Source organism: Manis javanica, chromosome 10, assembly GCF_040802235.1.
Source record: "Manis javanica isolate MJ-LG chromosome 10, MJ_LKY, whole genome shotgun sequence".
NCBI lineage: Eukaryota > Metazoa > Chordata > Mammalia > Pholidota > Manidae > Manis > Manis javanica.
The window spans coordinates 90763685-90778109 of NC_133165.1; the positions used below are offsets into that span (position 1 = coordinate 90763685).

At 36.2% G+C, this 14425-nt stretch overlaps 1 protein-coding gene across 17 annotated transcripts in view; it reads right to left on the minus strand.

The window, feature by feature from the left end:
• Positions 1–14425, minus strand: part of ATP2B1 (ATPase plasma membrane Ca2+ transporting 1) — a 118970-nt gene that overhangs the window by 56528 nt on the left and 48017 nt on the right. For 12 of the 17 annotated variants that reach the window (XM_073213608.1, XM_017662423.3, XM_073213607.1 and 9 more), the window contains one exon: positions 1908–2334. In XM_073213608.1, coding sequence (XP_073069709.1) covers positions 1908–2115 — 208 coding nt within the window. In that variant the 5' untranslated portion in view covers positions 2116–2334. Of the gene's footprint in view, positions 1–1907; positions 2335–3074; positions 3198–14425 lie in introns of all 17 variants that reach the window. The other 5 variants (XM_073213606.1, XM_017662426.3, XM_073213604.1 and 2 more) reach the window with 2 other exon arrangements.

A 14425-nucleotide genomic window follows, 5' to 3' on the forward strand; every position in this document is an offset into this window, starting at 1 on the left:
TATCATGTCTTGAAAGGGGTACATAACCATCCTGTCCCCAAATGTTAGAAACCACTATACTAGACTCAAATTTTCAGTTCAACTTCATTAAGTAAATCAAATTTAATGTAAGGAGTACTGCCCAATTAACAGAACAAAAGAAACCACAGTGTAAACTAATGAGAAATCATGTCTATTAAAAATGAGAACACACTATGGAGGGGTATTTAGTTTTTAGAAGAATTCTGATTAATAGCAGAGGAATACAAAGACATGGTTGGGTAAGTGCTGTTAAGGGCAGATCTGGAACTGAAGTTCAATATCTCTTTTTATGACCTAACTCTGTTACACTGAGAGCTTTTTAAGGTTAGTTTTTCCTATCAATTAGATCATCATGAAACATTCAAGAATGAGATTTTAGGTTAAATGCAGTAAGTACGCATGGTTGAATAAATAAGTCTACCAGCTGAGAACAACATATTAATGTATAAATCTCTAATATAAAATTAGCTAATATTTCAATGTGGGTTTACCTACCAAAAAAGCTCTGAATTTTGTCAAATTACTATCTGTTAAAGTTCATGGGTCAGCTCCTGATTCCCTGAGTTTACACCAACAACAGGGATCCCAGCTACCTTAAAATGGTACAGCATGTATGGTATTAACTAAGTCCATGTTTCTAGTGGTTCTGATTTGAGGAAAAGATCCAGAAATCTGGAAGACCTAACAGGTCTTAAAAAGAAAAACACACTGCAAGTGAGCTGAGGAAGAAGCCCTTTTAGATAAGGTGTGAATACTGCCACTGGCTTCTCAAGATTATGATGCCACCTCAAAAAAATTAAAGTAACTACCTACCATGAAAACAATCACAACACATGCACAGAATTATATAAAGGTTTTAAAGAATTGTTTGGTGTGATTTAAAATTCTTCAACAGTTTTTAAAATAACTTTTTGTTATTACTTGGTATTATATTTTAAAAATATGTTTATATTAAAATAACTACTTGCTATCACAAGTAGTAGCCTGGCGTAAGACATTTCAGAAAAAATATTAATGAAAATACTTCGGCATAATTTGTCTAGAATTGACCTTGGATATATACTGATACCCTTTTAGGTTTAAACATAAATAATTTCCCATCCCTACAAAAATAATATAATAACCAAACATTCATCCTCATGTTTGCTTCCCCCTGGCTCCTCTGCAATTTGGAAATGCCTTCCTGAAACTTCCTAACCTTAATTTTACATTCAAATAATCGATGTATAAAAAGGCCATCTTTCTCAAACCATTTCAAAGACCACAATGCAATGAAGTTACAATGAATTTTCCTTCCTTGATTCCAAAAAAAAACTAATACAAATAAAAAATTGTGAAACCAAAGACTTCTTTGAACACAGGGAAACTGAACATAATTCTAAGACTGAAAACCATTTTTAATCAAAGGAGATGTGTACTAGGTAAAAAACTGCCATTTCATTTACTCCACCTACTTTAGGACCTTCTGAACTAAAAAAGTTTAGGTCAAAAACAACTTGATCATCTACTGGCTGTGACAACTATTTTATGTCACCTAGCTAAAGGATTATTAGCAGGGTTTATTTCCACTGAATCCTCTGGGGGCTACCAAGCCTGGTTCCATCCTCTATAGCTCAAGTGGAAAGACAATCTTGCTATTGTAAACAAGCAGCAAAAATATGTAGAATAGACAGAATATTTCCTCCCACCAACTTAAAATAAATAATTTGCAACATATTTCTTGATCTAAAGTTAACTGCACCAATCTGATAGCTAACCCATCTTTAATGTCACTAAAATTATGACATACTTACACAAAACCAGGACAATATAAGCATGCTTATTTATTAGTCAAATATAGAGTACTCTCCACACAAAAGTCTATAAACAAAGATAATAAAACTCACCTTCATTAGGAGATGTTTTCAACCTGGTGCAAATTCCATAGACATCTCCATAACTTTCCTGTATTTTTCGTAATGCATCTGTAGACCTGAGCTCCATGAGAGCTCGCAGTTCTGCGAGCGTAATTCCAAAGTCTCCATCATGATTAGCTTCCTTCAAAGAGTTTTTTACTCCACTATATGCAACTGAGTTGTTTGCCATGTCGTCCATTACAAGTAGAATTTATTAGGAGGAAAATGTTTCCCAAAAGACTCTAATTTTCACTTGATATATATCCAAGATGAAAATCTTTTAAATGTGAAAATCTTCCTTAAACCAAACATTCATTGTATGACTTTGTAAAAGCAGCATCAACAGCATTTCCCAGAGAAGTATCTTGACCTTTGGCCCATGACTAGTTTCTTCGTATCAATCATAAGATGTACACATCTGTAAGAAGAAAACATTTAAAAGTAGTTAAAATCCATCTTAAGAGTACTATGCATATAAAGCATATGTTCTAAATGTCATCAGGTAGCTAATCAAAGTACATCATTTAAATATAAAGATATTTTTTAACTGTAGTCTCATGACTTTAAGGTTTTGCAGGATAAAAGATGAAAGTATAACTTCTATACAATATTCTATTTCAATAGACATTAGATTTCACTCTTATTAAATAAAACTGCATTTCCCATCACTGAATTTTATGTTCCACTCAGTGTTACTGTTAATAGTTATCATTAAGCACTTACATTCCAAACACTATTGCTTTAAATTCATTCTCTCATTTATTCATCACAATTTAATCCCATGAGGTGTTATTACTTCTTGCTCTACTGAGAAGACTAAGCCTCAGAGAATTTGAGTTTTTGCACAGCTAACAAACGCCTGAAATGGACGGGATATCTCTAAGCTGCTGTTCTTTCTAATACCCAGACCCCTCTCTCCAAACCTTTCAACCGAAATAGTCCTTGAAAGGACAAAAAGCACAACACACAGTCGAATATGCTTTCCTGCCATTCTGTGACGCACCAACTTTTGGCTGCCTAAAACTGTCCTCCACATCATGATTTCTGTCTCATGTCACCACCTGAGGTCTTCGCTTGACCAGCTACTTGAAAATAAATTCTCTACCCTTCATTCTTTGTTCTTACTATTTTAATTTCTTTGCTGGCTCTTAGTATTACCTGAAATGATACTGTTCACTTGTTTGTTTCTTTTTTCATCTCCCTCCACACACAGTCTTAGTTCTGAAGGTGGCATGGGTTTCCATTACTGTATTCTGGGAACCTAGAACTGTGCCAGGCACACTGTAAGACATTCAGTAAGTATCCGAGGAATGAATGGATGCGTTACTTTTATTTTTTTCACAATACTTTCAAGTTTTCCTTTACACTGCCAAAAGATGCACGTTCAACTCTTCTCTTCACTTATGTCCTTTAAACAAGCAGCTCAAAGTTAACATGTATAACACTGGATTCATCTTATTCTGTATTAAGACAGCTCCCCTTCCCAGTCACAACTATCCTAATCACCTGGGCTTGAAATCGTCAATCACCTTTGATTCCAACCACTGCAGCTTCAGTCAGTTACTGAGTTCGCTTAATTCTTCCTTTGAAAAGCCTTTTCTATATAACCCTTTTTCTTCCTGATCTTTAAGTCTTCTTCTACAAATTATAATCACTACCCACCCCCACCCGGTCCTCTCTCATTTTATTATCTCCTATATCCAGAAGGTGCATTGTGCTGCTTAGTTTTTAAAAAGGCATCATGACACTGTATCTAAATCTACAGGATGAAAATACAGTCCTACTGCTTATGCTTATTTGGCATTCAAGCCTAAACTCTATTTTACCTGTTCAGTCTCTCTCCCTCCTGCAATACTGCATCTCCCCTGCATTTAATAAATAAAGTGTTTAATGACTAGGAACTAGTAAAGATTACTGGCAAGTGCAATTAATCTTCATCTATTGAATTGTTACACTACTTCAATATGCATCAAAAACACCTAGGGGGTTTGTTAAAATGCAGATTGCTAGGCCTCACCTCCAGAGTTTTTAGATTCAATAGGACTAAGGTGGGCACCATAATTTGCTTTTCTAACAAAGTCCCAGACATATTAGCACAGGGAAAAAACTGTGAGAACCACTAGACAGGAGAATAAGCTAAAAACTTTGAATTCATACCAGCTGGTTGAGGATGCCTGGTTGAAAATCTACTTGCCTTGGGTTCAATTGGCAAGGATGGAATACAGATTCTTTAAGACATTTTCTTTCATTGCCTATTTCCTTCCACTTCATAAATCCTCCTTGCTTACCCAGTTATTACCAATTTACTCATCTCCTAGGCAAAGTGAGTTCCCTCCTATTTGCACATCAATCATTATAACCCAACTTCAAACACTAGAGAGGTGCCTATCTGATAACATCCGAGTTTCCACACCCCAAATTTGTTGGCATCTGAATATCACAACAACCCTAAAATAAATTATTATTTAATAGATAAAATAATTAAGATTCCTACATCTTAGGAATTGTGTGTTAGGGGCATGTGTGTTGTCATTCCTCTGGTTTCCACAAAGGAGTTTTCCTCCACAACTTGAGGCCTCCTATCCCATGGTTACCACAGAGGTGAATAAGCTGCCTGACAGGAGATCTTCCAAGAGTGACTAGACATAGGTAGTTTCTTCACCTCTGCCTTCTTCTGAGTGCCAGATGTCTGCAGAACTAATACATTCTGATCTGGGTCATCAGGGGCAGAACCCCAGGTCAAAAAACCTACTATTCAGAGGCAGTAAAGAACTGTCTAGTTTTGGGTTCAACATTAGAATTTTATTGTTGTCAACAAAAAATAAGCCTTCCATTTCAGGTTTTGTTGATAATAAAATTAATGTTTTTTTTCTATGTGCCAATCTGTGTTTTCTTTTAACAGAATTCAGGCAGGAGAAAAGGGTATTATTTATTGGGTGCCCCTAAATTTCTCAACAATAAAGATACATAATAGTTCTAATACATATTAGAGATAGGATTTGACTCTATTTGTGACTCCAAAGTTATGTTCCTTCCACTATACTACCTCTACTCTGTCTTCACATTTATTGACTTGAAACAGAAACTTCCATAGGTCAAAAAACTGTCAAATAATACCAGATGTACCAATTTATATAGTAAAATTAGAATTCAAGAGGAATTATAGTGGATATTTGTTACTTGCCACCTCAGCATCCTTTTCTTCCACTTTTCGGCAATAGCCTCACTTTGTCTTTCGGGATCTGCCCTCCCCCAGATCTCAGTGTCCTCCACATGAGGGTCCATTCCCATACCCAGACATTCCCAGGGCCACAGTGATGACTGGTTCAGTAGTGTGCGTGTGACCCTAGAGCCAATAGGTGGCAATGAGGCTTCTGCTGTGACTGTGACTCGGGGGCAGAGACTTGTTTCTTCTTACTGAAGTTAAATTTGAGATGTGGAAGCCTCTGTGAACAGATCCAGGAGGGAAGGAAGGAATGTGCCTGTCAGTGGTATAGTATTACTAATCATGTCCAGTTGCCCCGCTGTTTAAAGGAAGAGGAGCCCAGGCAAAGCACCAAATGCAAATGAGCCACTTTCCACAAGCGAACTGTCTGAATTGCTGATGACTGACAAATTACCTGGTGGTTTGTTGCCCACTGCTAGGTCATCTATAGTCTCTTGTAGTATTTTCCTATCTACCTTCTCTTTACTCTTCATTCATCTCACTAGTGGAATGACAAGAATGCTAGGAACAGCACAGAAGCTCAGCTTTTCACTTGTTAGCTACATTTGACAACTGAGAGAGACATATTATTTTGGATTTAGGTACAACAGAAAGTAGAACATTTATTTTGCTTCTCTAAAGTATTTGATCTTCCATTCGAAAAGTTTAAGAAGAAATGTTGCTATGTGGAAGCTGAGGTCCCAAGAGGGGGATTTTAAAGAGAACAGAGATAATCTATGAAGGACTCTAGGCTGACATATCTTTTCCCAGAATTCCTAGATGATGTCTCTGATCAAACCACTGTTGGGTAGTCTTTGAGAGATCATGGAAAAAGAGGTAGTTCAAGACTAGGGTTAAGCAAAAATAGTAACAGTCTTCAAAACGAAGAATAAGGTGGATTCCAACTGACACATAAGCTTTACTGTGAATAGGCAGGGTCCCAAAAGAAGACAAAAGGATGACTGTGAGGTCCTAATGAGAGCTCATTGAGAAACAGCTTTGTTAATACAATTTCAGTTCTTTCTTTCACAAGGTCACTTGATTTGACGATCATGGAAAGGTTATATGGATGTACCCATACTCAATAATGATAACAAAAATCACATGACAGAAAAATTAAAAGATATACAGGGGAATATTAAATTAAGGAATGAAATATGAAGGTCTAAAAATGATTATTAATATTATATAGTAACATGAGATTCCTGCAGGCAAGCTATGGATAGAAGATATATGCTAATATAACTAAGTGTATTAGACCAGCAGAACAACCCGGAGGGTGTTTTTTAATGCATTATTAGGTCCCTAGTTCCTGACCATTCTAAATTTTTGTTAGTGATCTGAAAACACAGATGTTATGTTTCTCTCATCTGTAGATGACTTGAAGTTAGGTAAGTTAGATGACAGAATTGGGATCCAGAAACACAGGTGGGGACCAGAGGCAGTGCAAAAGTATGGCTCCTACATTTAATTCCAAAAACATAACTGTACAAGTATGACATATAAAAAAAATGCAACAGTATATATGGAAAGGTAAAGGTTCAGTTTATTCAAAGCTCAGTATGAGCTGACTTGATGTGAACTGACATGATGTAAATGCTTCCCCCTCCCACCTGCAAAGTGAGTATGCTCTTAGGCAGCAATGACAGGAGTCTACCATCTAACAGAGAGGTAACAGACCTATTCCCATTTGCTTTGGACAAACACACCTATTTCAGGCTCATCTATAAAACAGAGATAAAAGAATAGTGCATACCTCGTTAAATGTGTTAATATATGTAAAACTACTTGAACTCAGCAGAGCACACAACAAATGGTAAATACATGTTAGCTATTTTATTGTTACTTAAAAATATCTGCAGATACAGTATGCAGAGAATAATTCCCGACCCTCAAGATGAAGGGGACCATCAACCTATTTCAGTTAAGTGTTTAAAGAAATAAGATTTTGAAACCTAGAGGAAAAGTGAATTCCTGATGATAGTCCATAGAAATGAAGCTCTGCTATACAGATAAAGCATATGACTGAACACATAAAAAAGACTGATGAATGAAAGAGAGGCACCAAGTTTTTTCTTTATCTGTATTACAGATAACAGGTCTAAATTACCATGGAATACCTACTGTAAAGCAATTAATAATAAAGAGACTGTTGAACAGTCAGAAAACCAGTCCACTGAATAAATGGAAGGAATTTAGTCTAGGGGAGGAGTACACCTGACAGCTATCTTCAAACATTTATAATTTTATAGTGCAGAAAAGTAATTAGATATATTCTGTAGAGTTCTGGGAGGCACAGCTGGAATGACATTAAAGTTACAGAGGGCAAGGGAAACAAAAGCAAAAATGAACATGTGGGACTATATCAAGCTGAAAAGCTGTACAGCAAAGGACACCATCAATAGAACAAAAAGGTATCCTACAATATGGGAGAATATATTCACAAATGACAGATCCAATAAAGGATTGACATCCAAAATATATAAAGAGCTCATGCACCTCAACAAACAAAAAGCAAATAATCCAATTAAAAAATGGGCAGAGAAGCTGAACAGACAGTTCTCCAAAGAAGAAATTCAGATGGCCAACAGACACATGAAAAGATGCTCCACATCGCTAGTCATCAGAGAAATGCAAATTAAAACCACAATGACGTATCACCTCACACCAGTAAGGATCGCCACCATCCAAAAGACAAACAACAACAAATGTTGGCGAGGTTGTGAAGAAAGGTGAACCCTCCTACACTGCTGGTGGGAATGTAAATTACTTCAACCATTGTGGAAAGCAATATGGAGGTTCCTCAAAAAGCTTAAAATAGAAATACCATTTGACCCAGGAATTTCACTTCTAGGAATTTACCCTAAGAATACAGCAGCCCAGTTTGAAAAAGACAGATGCACCCCTATGTTTATCGCAGCACTATTTACAATAGCCAAGAAATGGAAGCAAACTAAGTGTTCATCAGTAAATGAATGGATAAAGAAGATGTGGTACATATACACAATGGAATATTATTCAGCCATAAGAAGAAAACAAATCCTACCATTTGCAACAACATGGATGGAGCTAGAGGGTATTATGCTCAGTGAAATAAGCCAGGCGGAGAAAGACAAGTACCAAATGATTTCATATGTGGAATATAAAAACAAAGAAAAAACTGAAGGAACAAAACAGCAGCAGAATCACAGAACCCAAGAATGGACTAACAGTTACCAAAGGGAAAGGGACTGGGGAGGATGGGTGGGAAGGGAGGGATAACGGGGGGGGGTGGAAAGAAAGGGGGCATTACGATTAGCATGTATAATGTTGGGGGAGGCACGGGGAGGGATGTGCAACACAGAGAAGACAAGTAGTGACTCTACAGCATCTTACTTTGCTGACGGACAGTGACTGTAATGAGGTTTGGTGGGGGGGACTTGGTGAAGGGGGGAGCCTAGTAAACATATTGTACCTCATGTAATTGTAGATTAATGATACCAAAAAAAAAAGTTAGACAGAGGGGCATATTTTTGGCTAAACAAGGCAGAACTCTGTAACAAGTTATCCCAAACTGGAATGGGTAACAGTTAATTTTACGTCAGCTTAACCAGATCACAGGGCGCTTAGATATTTGGCCAAACATTATTTGTGGGTATGCCTAGGAAGGTGTTCTGGATGAGTTAAGCATTTGAATAGGTACACTGAGTGAAGCATATGGTCCTCCCCATGGTGGGCAGACATAACCCAATCCATTGAGGGACTGACAGAACAGAGGGACTAACAGAACAGTAAAAAGACCCTCTCTATACCTGACTGGGCAAGCAGAGACATTAGTCTTCTACCCTCAGACTGGGAATTACACCCGTGGCTTCCCTGGTTCTCAGGCCTTCAGACTTGGAACGAACGATGCCATGGGCTTTCCTGGGTCTTTAGTCTGGAGAAAGCATCAGGTGGGACTTCTCAGCCTCTATAACTGCCTGAGCTATTTCCTCAGAATACATCACTGTATACACTTCCTATTGATTCTGTTTTGTGGAGAATCCTGACCAGCAAAGGGTCCCTGGGTCAGTCAGAACTTCCTATCCCTGGAGCTGATCAAGCAAGATACTGAAGAATGTATGGAAGAGTGCTCAATGCCTGAAGATAGCCCCATGCCTTTTTGTGACAGTTATAATCTTTGAAAATCCATTCCTATTTTAAAAGGTAACTACATCGGTCTTGATGCAGTAAGCATGCTTTATACACATGCATGCAACTGACTTCTGTTCAAGACCCCATTCTCCATTGATTCTGTTCAGCTTTTAAAAATCAAGATTCCTTTTAGGCAATTACTTCCAAGATAACATACCCCAGACAAAAAAAAAGTTATTCTTTCTTGTATATAATGTATAAAAGATACCATCTAATTTAAAGATCTTTCTTTGTTAATTGTGCTCATAAGCTTAGCTAAGTCATTTGATTAATTTCAACCCTAAATTTAAACAAACTGGTTACAAATCAAAGGTAGTTTGTTAGAAATCAGTTATTTTGTTTAAACCCTCACTGGTTTCTTAAAATATGCTTTGAGTCAACTACAACTCCCAAGTAATCTTGATTTTTTTCAAATCATATGCAATTCATAATGAAATTTCAAAACTAACATACCTATTTGCTGTCCTCTTACTCTTCATTTTTCTAATAGTTACACATTTTATAACTACTATGGTGCATAAATTACTTTTAATTTCACATATTCTTTCCCAACAAAACCCAAACAGTTCTCTTAAGGTATCCACACTGAAAGAGCTCAATGAAATCTCTTTGGCTTTTCATCTGATATCCTGAAATAATTTAAGTATTAAGTCAAATGCCTATTTACTAGGTCAGTGAATTTTAAAAAATAAAAAAAAAAATCAGTATTTACAAAGTTCTTAATCCATGACTGGTTCTTATTGGAACAAAAATTATGGGCCCTGGGCTTGAAAAATAAAATCTTCTAGAAAGATAAAGGTGTCTTTTCATTTATGTAATAAGAGAATAATTGTTTAAAAGTTTCTAAATCAAAATAAAATACTAACCTTAAACAAATTTTTACAAGGCATCATCATCCTGTTAATGGTTATAAAGGAAAGAATCATAGCATTGAACAGCTGAAAGGGATGTTGGTGCCAAAATCCAGTTGTCCATGTAACCACTGAAACCAAACACTGATAATAATCTAATTACAAAAAGTATAAAGATGCTTATAAAAAAAGAAAGCATTCAATATTCACAAAATCCTTAGAAAGAAGGGTTAAAGACTAAATTTAAATTGTTGGGGTAAATCATAATAATGTATAGGTCTTAGGGAGGCTCCTCCCGGGGAAATAACTGGCACCGTACTTGAAATAGATACTGACACCCTAAGCTGTCAGATGCACCATCTGACTGACAAAAGGCTAAAAAACTGTTTTTAACTGCAGCCTTTCAAAAAAGAACACTCAAGAAACCTCCATTTTCTTAGTTTCTTTTCTTTCTTTTAATATAAAAATTAATTCAACTCCCTTTATCAACAAGTACTTGTGGAAAGAGGGATAACTAGTTTTTTATAGCTGTGATTCACTGTGGCTGCTAACAGCATTTTGGCAGAGAGCACTATCTCAGAAATGAAGAAATCCAGCCCTGTGCCACCCACCCTACCCTGGCCCACTAGATACAGTGTGGACAACCAGAAGCCGCCACCCCCTGGGGACTTGGACAGTGTAACTACAATGTAATTAGCCTAAATATAAACCCATTATATTAAAATTTAAAGACAAAAATACATGCTTTATTCATCTTGGATCTCCCTATCTTAGCAAGATGTACTATGATCTTTCAATCTTATAAAGTCACTTTTACAGAATAAAAAATAAGCTTATACCTGATTCCCACCCTAAAAATTTTAAGTCTTCCAACAATTACAGCAATTTTTAATAAGATGATAAAAATTTACCATAAACTACTAAATATAAAAGTAATGGTGGGTAATACCTGACTAATGGGAGAAGGAACAATCTAAATATTATGCATCTCAAAGAGTAGATATCTCAAGATCATGTGAGTGGTGGGGAGTTTCTTCTTACAAAGTTTTATTATATTCAAATTATTTCATTAAAACATTTGGAAGAACCAAGGGATAACTCAATTTTGACAGTACTCTAAACTCACATTTTTCATTTTTTAAGTGGCATAAAGAAAGCATACAAACTGCATAAAGGAGCATAAAGACTATAAAGCTTGTTTATGAAGGTAATTCACATGAGGTGAGTAAAGAATGACACATGGAAACAAGAATAAATTCACCAAACAGGATTTCACTTTTACAAAACCGATAAAGCAGGAAATAAGCATTGTCTACAATGCCTTTCTTGGTTTCACAGGATTCATAAATACCGTCACTGTGTGTCTGTGTTGACTAAAAATTAATCCCGCTCTTTCCAGTAAGTTATTTTACATCTACTAGACTCTTCCAGAGGCAGAGAGTAAGTACAATAGTTTAAAGAGCAAGTTACAGCTGCTGCCAGGGACAAATTCAGCATGACCACTTTAACAAATCTCTCAGGGTGGGGAACAAGTAGATTAGAATAGTGGAGGCACTAATTTGCTGTTCTATTATAGCATTTATCACACAGCTGCAATGATCTGTTTACCTCACTGTCTTCCCCAACGAACTGTGAACTCAAGGCAGGATTTGTGCCATTTACTTTTAACCCCCAGCACAGTCTGGAATATAGTAGGTGTTCGATGTTTACTGAACAGAAATTGTTCCTGTTAAACATTAAGCTAAAGATCAGTCTGAAAAACAGATTTTACAATAGTCAACAATAACAATCTAAAAAGAGCAAAACAAAACCTCATAATCCTATATTTAAAATAATATCCTAGATGTGTGTCATGAGTTAAGAGAAAGTCATAGTATTCAAGTTTTCAAACCATCTTTGTATACAAAATAATATATAAGCTTAAGTTTTCTTTATGTCTTTTTAGAGAACAGAAGTAAAAAGATTTTCAGATGAATTATGCAATGACTGCTACATAGCAATGGTTTTTAACCAGGGTCCTAGATCCTTGAAGCCATGCAAATAATGCTGAGTTTTAGTATTACATAAAGCCTGAAGGAAATGATAAATTTACATGAGAAATAATTTGTTAGGATTACCCAAGCTAAATTAAAGTCATACCAAATCAGTATGTTAACAAAGCTCACAATTAGATACAAATAACAAAGAAGAAAAAGCTTACTCACAAGGGCCATCTGGTCAAAGAATCCTCAGCCCCATGCTATCATCCTCTCTGAGATTTCCTATTTCTACCTTATCTGCATTGAACTGACAGTTAAAGAGGAACCAACTTCAATCTAGGGGCTTCTGTGCTGCACTGAAATTACTTTTCAAGGTGACTACTGACCCCTCATGTTCCTAAATCTAATGCACATATTTATTTAGACCCTCTTATCTGACCTACTGGCAACCTTTGCTACTGCTAACCACTCCTTCACTCTTGAAATGCTTTTGCCTTAATTCCTCTGATGCTTGCTTGATTCTTGTTCTCACTGCTGGCTGCCTGCTCTCATTTTCCACTGCCTGTTTCTCTTCTTAAGTAACTTGTCCAGGGAATCAGTGGGGAGGAACTGGGTGTCACTGTAATCCTAACCATAATTATTTTCACCTGGTTTTAGCCCATGAGATCAATTCATAGATAACAATTAAAATTCATTTCCATGTGTACTTACAAGATTTATTTTTTTGTTTCTCTCATAGTTCAGAATTTCACAATTCAATTAAAATGGTGAAACCACACTACAGCAGTCTGACTCAGTCAAAGGGTGAATAACATCACCTGGTTTCCTTATCCTAGCCCCAAAGACAGCTCCTATTCCCCAGTCTTTAGTTTATAAAGAAATATGTCAGCCCGAAGCAGAATAGGTTCAATAAATTGGAGATTCATACCCCTCCCTGGGGCTGTAAGGCAATTACTCTTGCTTTTGATAATGTCATTTAAAGCACAGATTATTTGTTTATGCCAATAAAGTACTTAATTAACAAAAGTATGTGATAAAATTTTAATGTGAATGATCCCAAACACAGATATCTTGAATTTCACTATAGACATTTTAAATGCTTGATGGTCAAGTCTGTTGGAATCATCTTATCCCAAACACTGATAACTGCACCTCCTAAAGGGCTGTCCTAGTTTTGCAAGGTTGCACTTACACAGTCAAAAAAATCCAATCCCTTTGAATTTACTACAACCAGGATAAATTTAAAAGTGTAGGGTCACATACTGGATTATTAAAATCATTTATGTATTAATGCTACATACTACAGATTAGGGTTTCTCAAACTTCAGCTTGCATCAGAAGCCCCTGAAGGGCTCCTTAAAGCACAGATTGCTGGGCCCCAGCCCCAGAGTTTCATTTTGGTACACCTTGGTAGGGCTCAAAAATTTACATTTCTAATTTCTCAGGCAATGGTGACGCTGATGCTACTGGTCTGGAGAATGTACTGTGGATAGTAAGTGTGTGCTCAACTGTGACAATGGAAAAAAACTGCTGGATTACCACCTTAATCCAAAATTTCCTAAGCAAATTAATCATGTTTCTTTATTAGGCTCTTAATTTGCATGAATAATTGAAATAGTCGAAAAATGCTCTGAGCTGTTAAATTGTTTTAATTTTAATACCAAGTATATTGATATACATATACTGCAAATAATTTGACTCATTCAAAATAGGAAATGTGGAGACTAACATTGCTTCATTTTGAACATATGGGAAGTGGTCTTAAACACCTAAATTTGTTAAAATTTAACACTTTTAATGGAGAACCATAATTTAGATACCTACCTTTCTCCTGTTCTTCCCTAAAATGAGCTGTCCTTTGTTTTTTTCTCCTACTCTATTGCTTCATTTAGGCATTTCAAGAATTTTCATCCTAACAGTAATAGTTTCCTAAATAAAAGATAAACCTCTGAAAACCTCAAATATACGGAAAGTTAATTTTATATAATCCTGTACACCTTACCACCAAATGTAAGAACATATTCTATCTCCAGTTAAATAGGAGAACAAAATGTTCTATCATTTTCTAGTTTTACTGGTTTTGAGAATTTCAGCTATAGTCAAGGAAGAGATTTCTAAATTAAAACTGCTTTTTTACCCTTCTGTTCAGGAGCTAGAAGGCAATATGAACACTTGAATGTCACACCAGCTGCTCCATCAGCCTACTCAGTTCTTAAGAGCTTCTATCCTGTCAGTTCACAAGAACCTACACTTAAATGCTTAAGGAAACAGGATGCTCATTATGTCACCGAACAAGCTCAC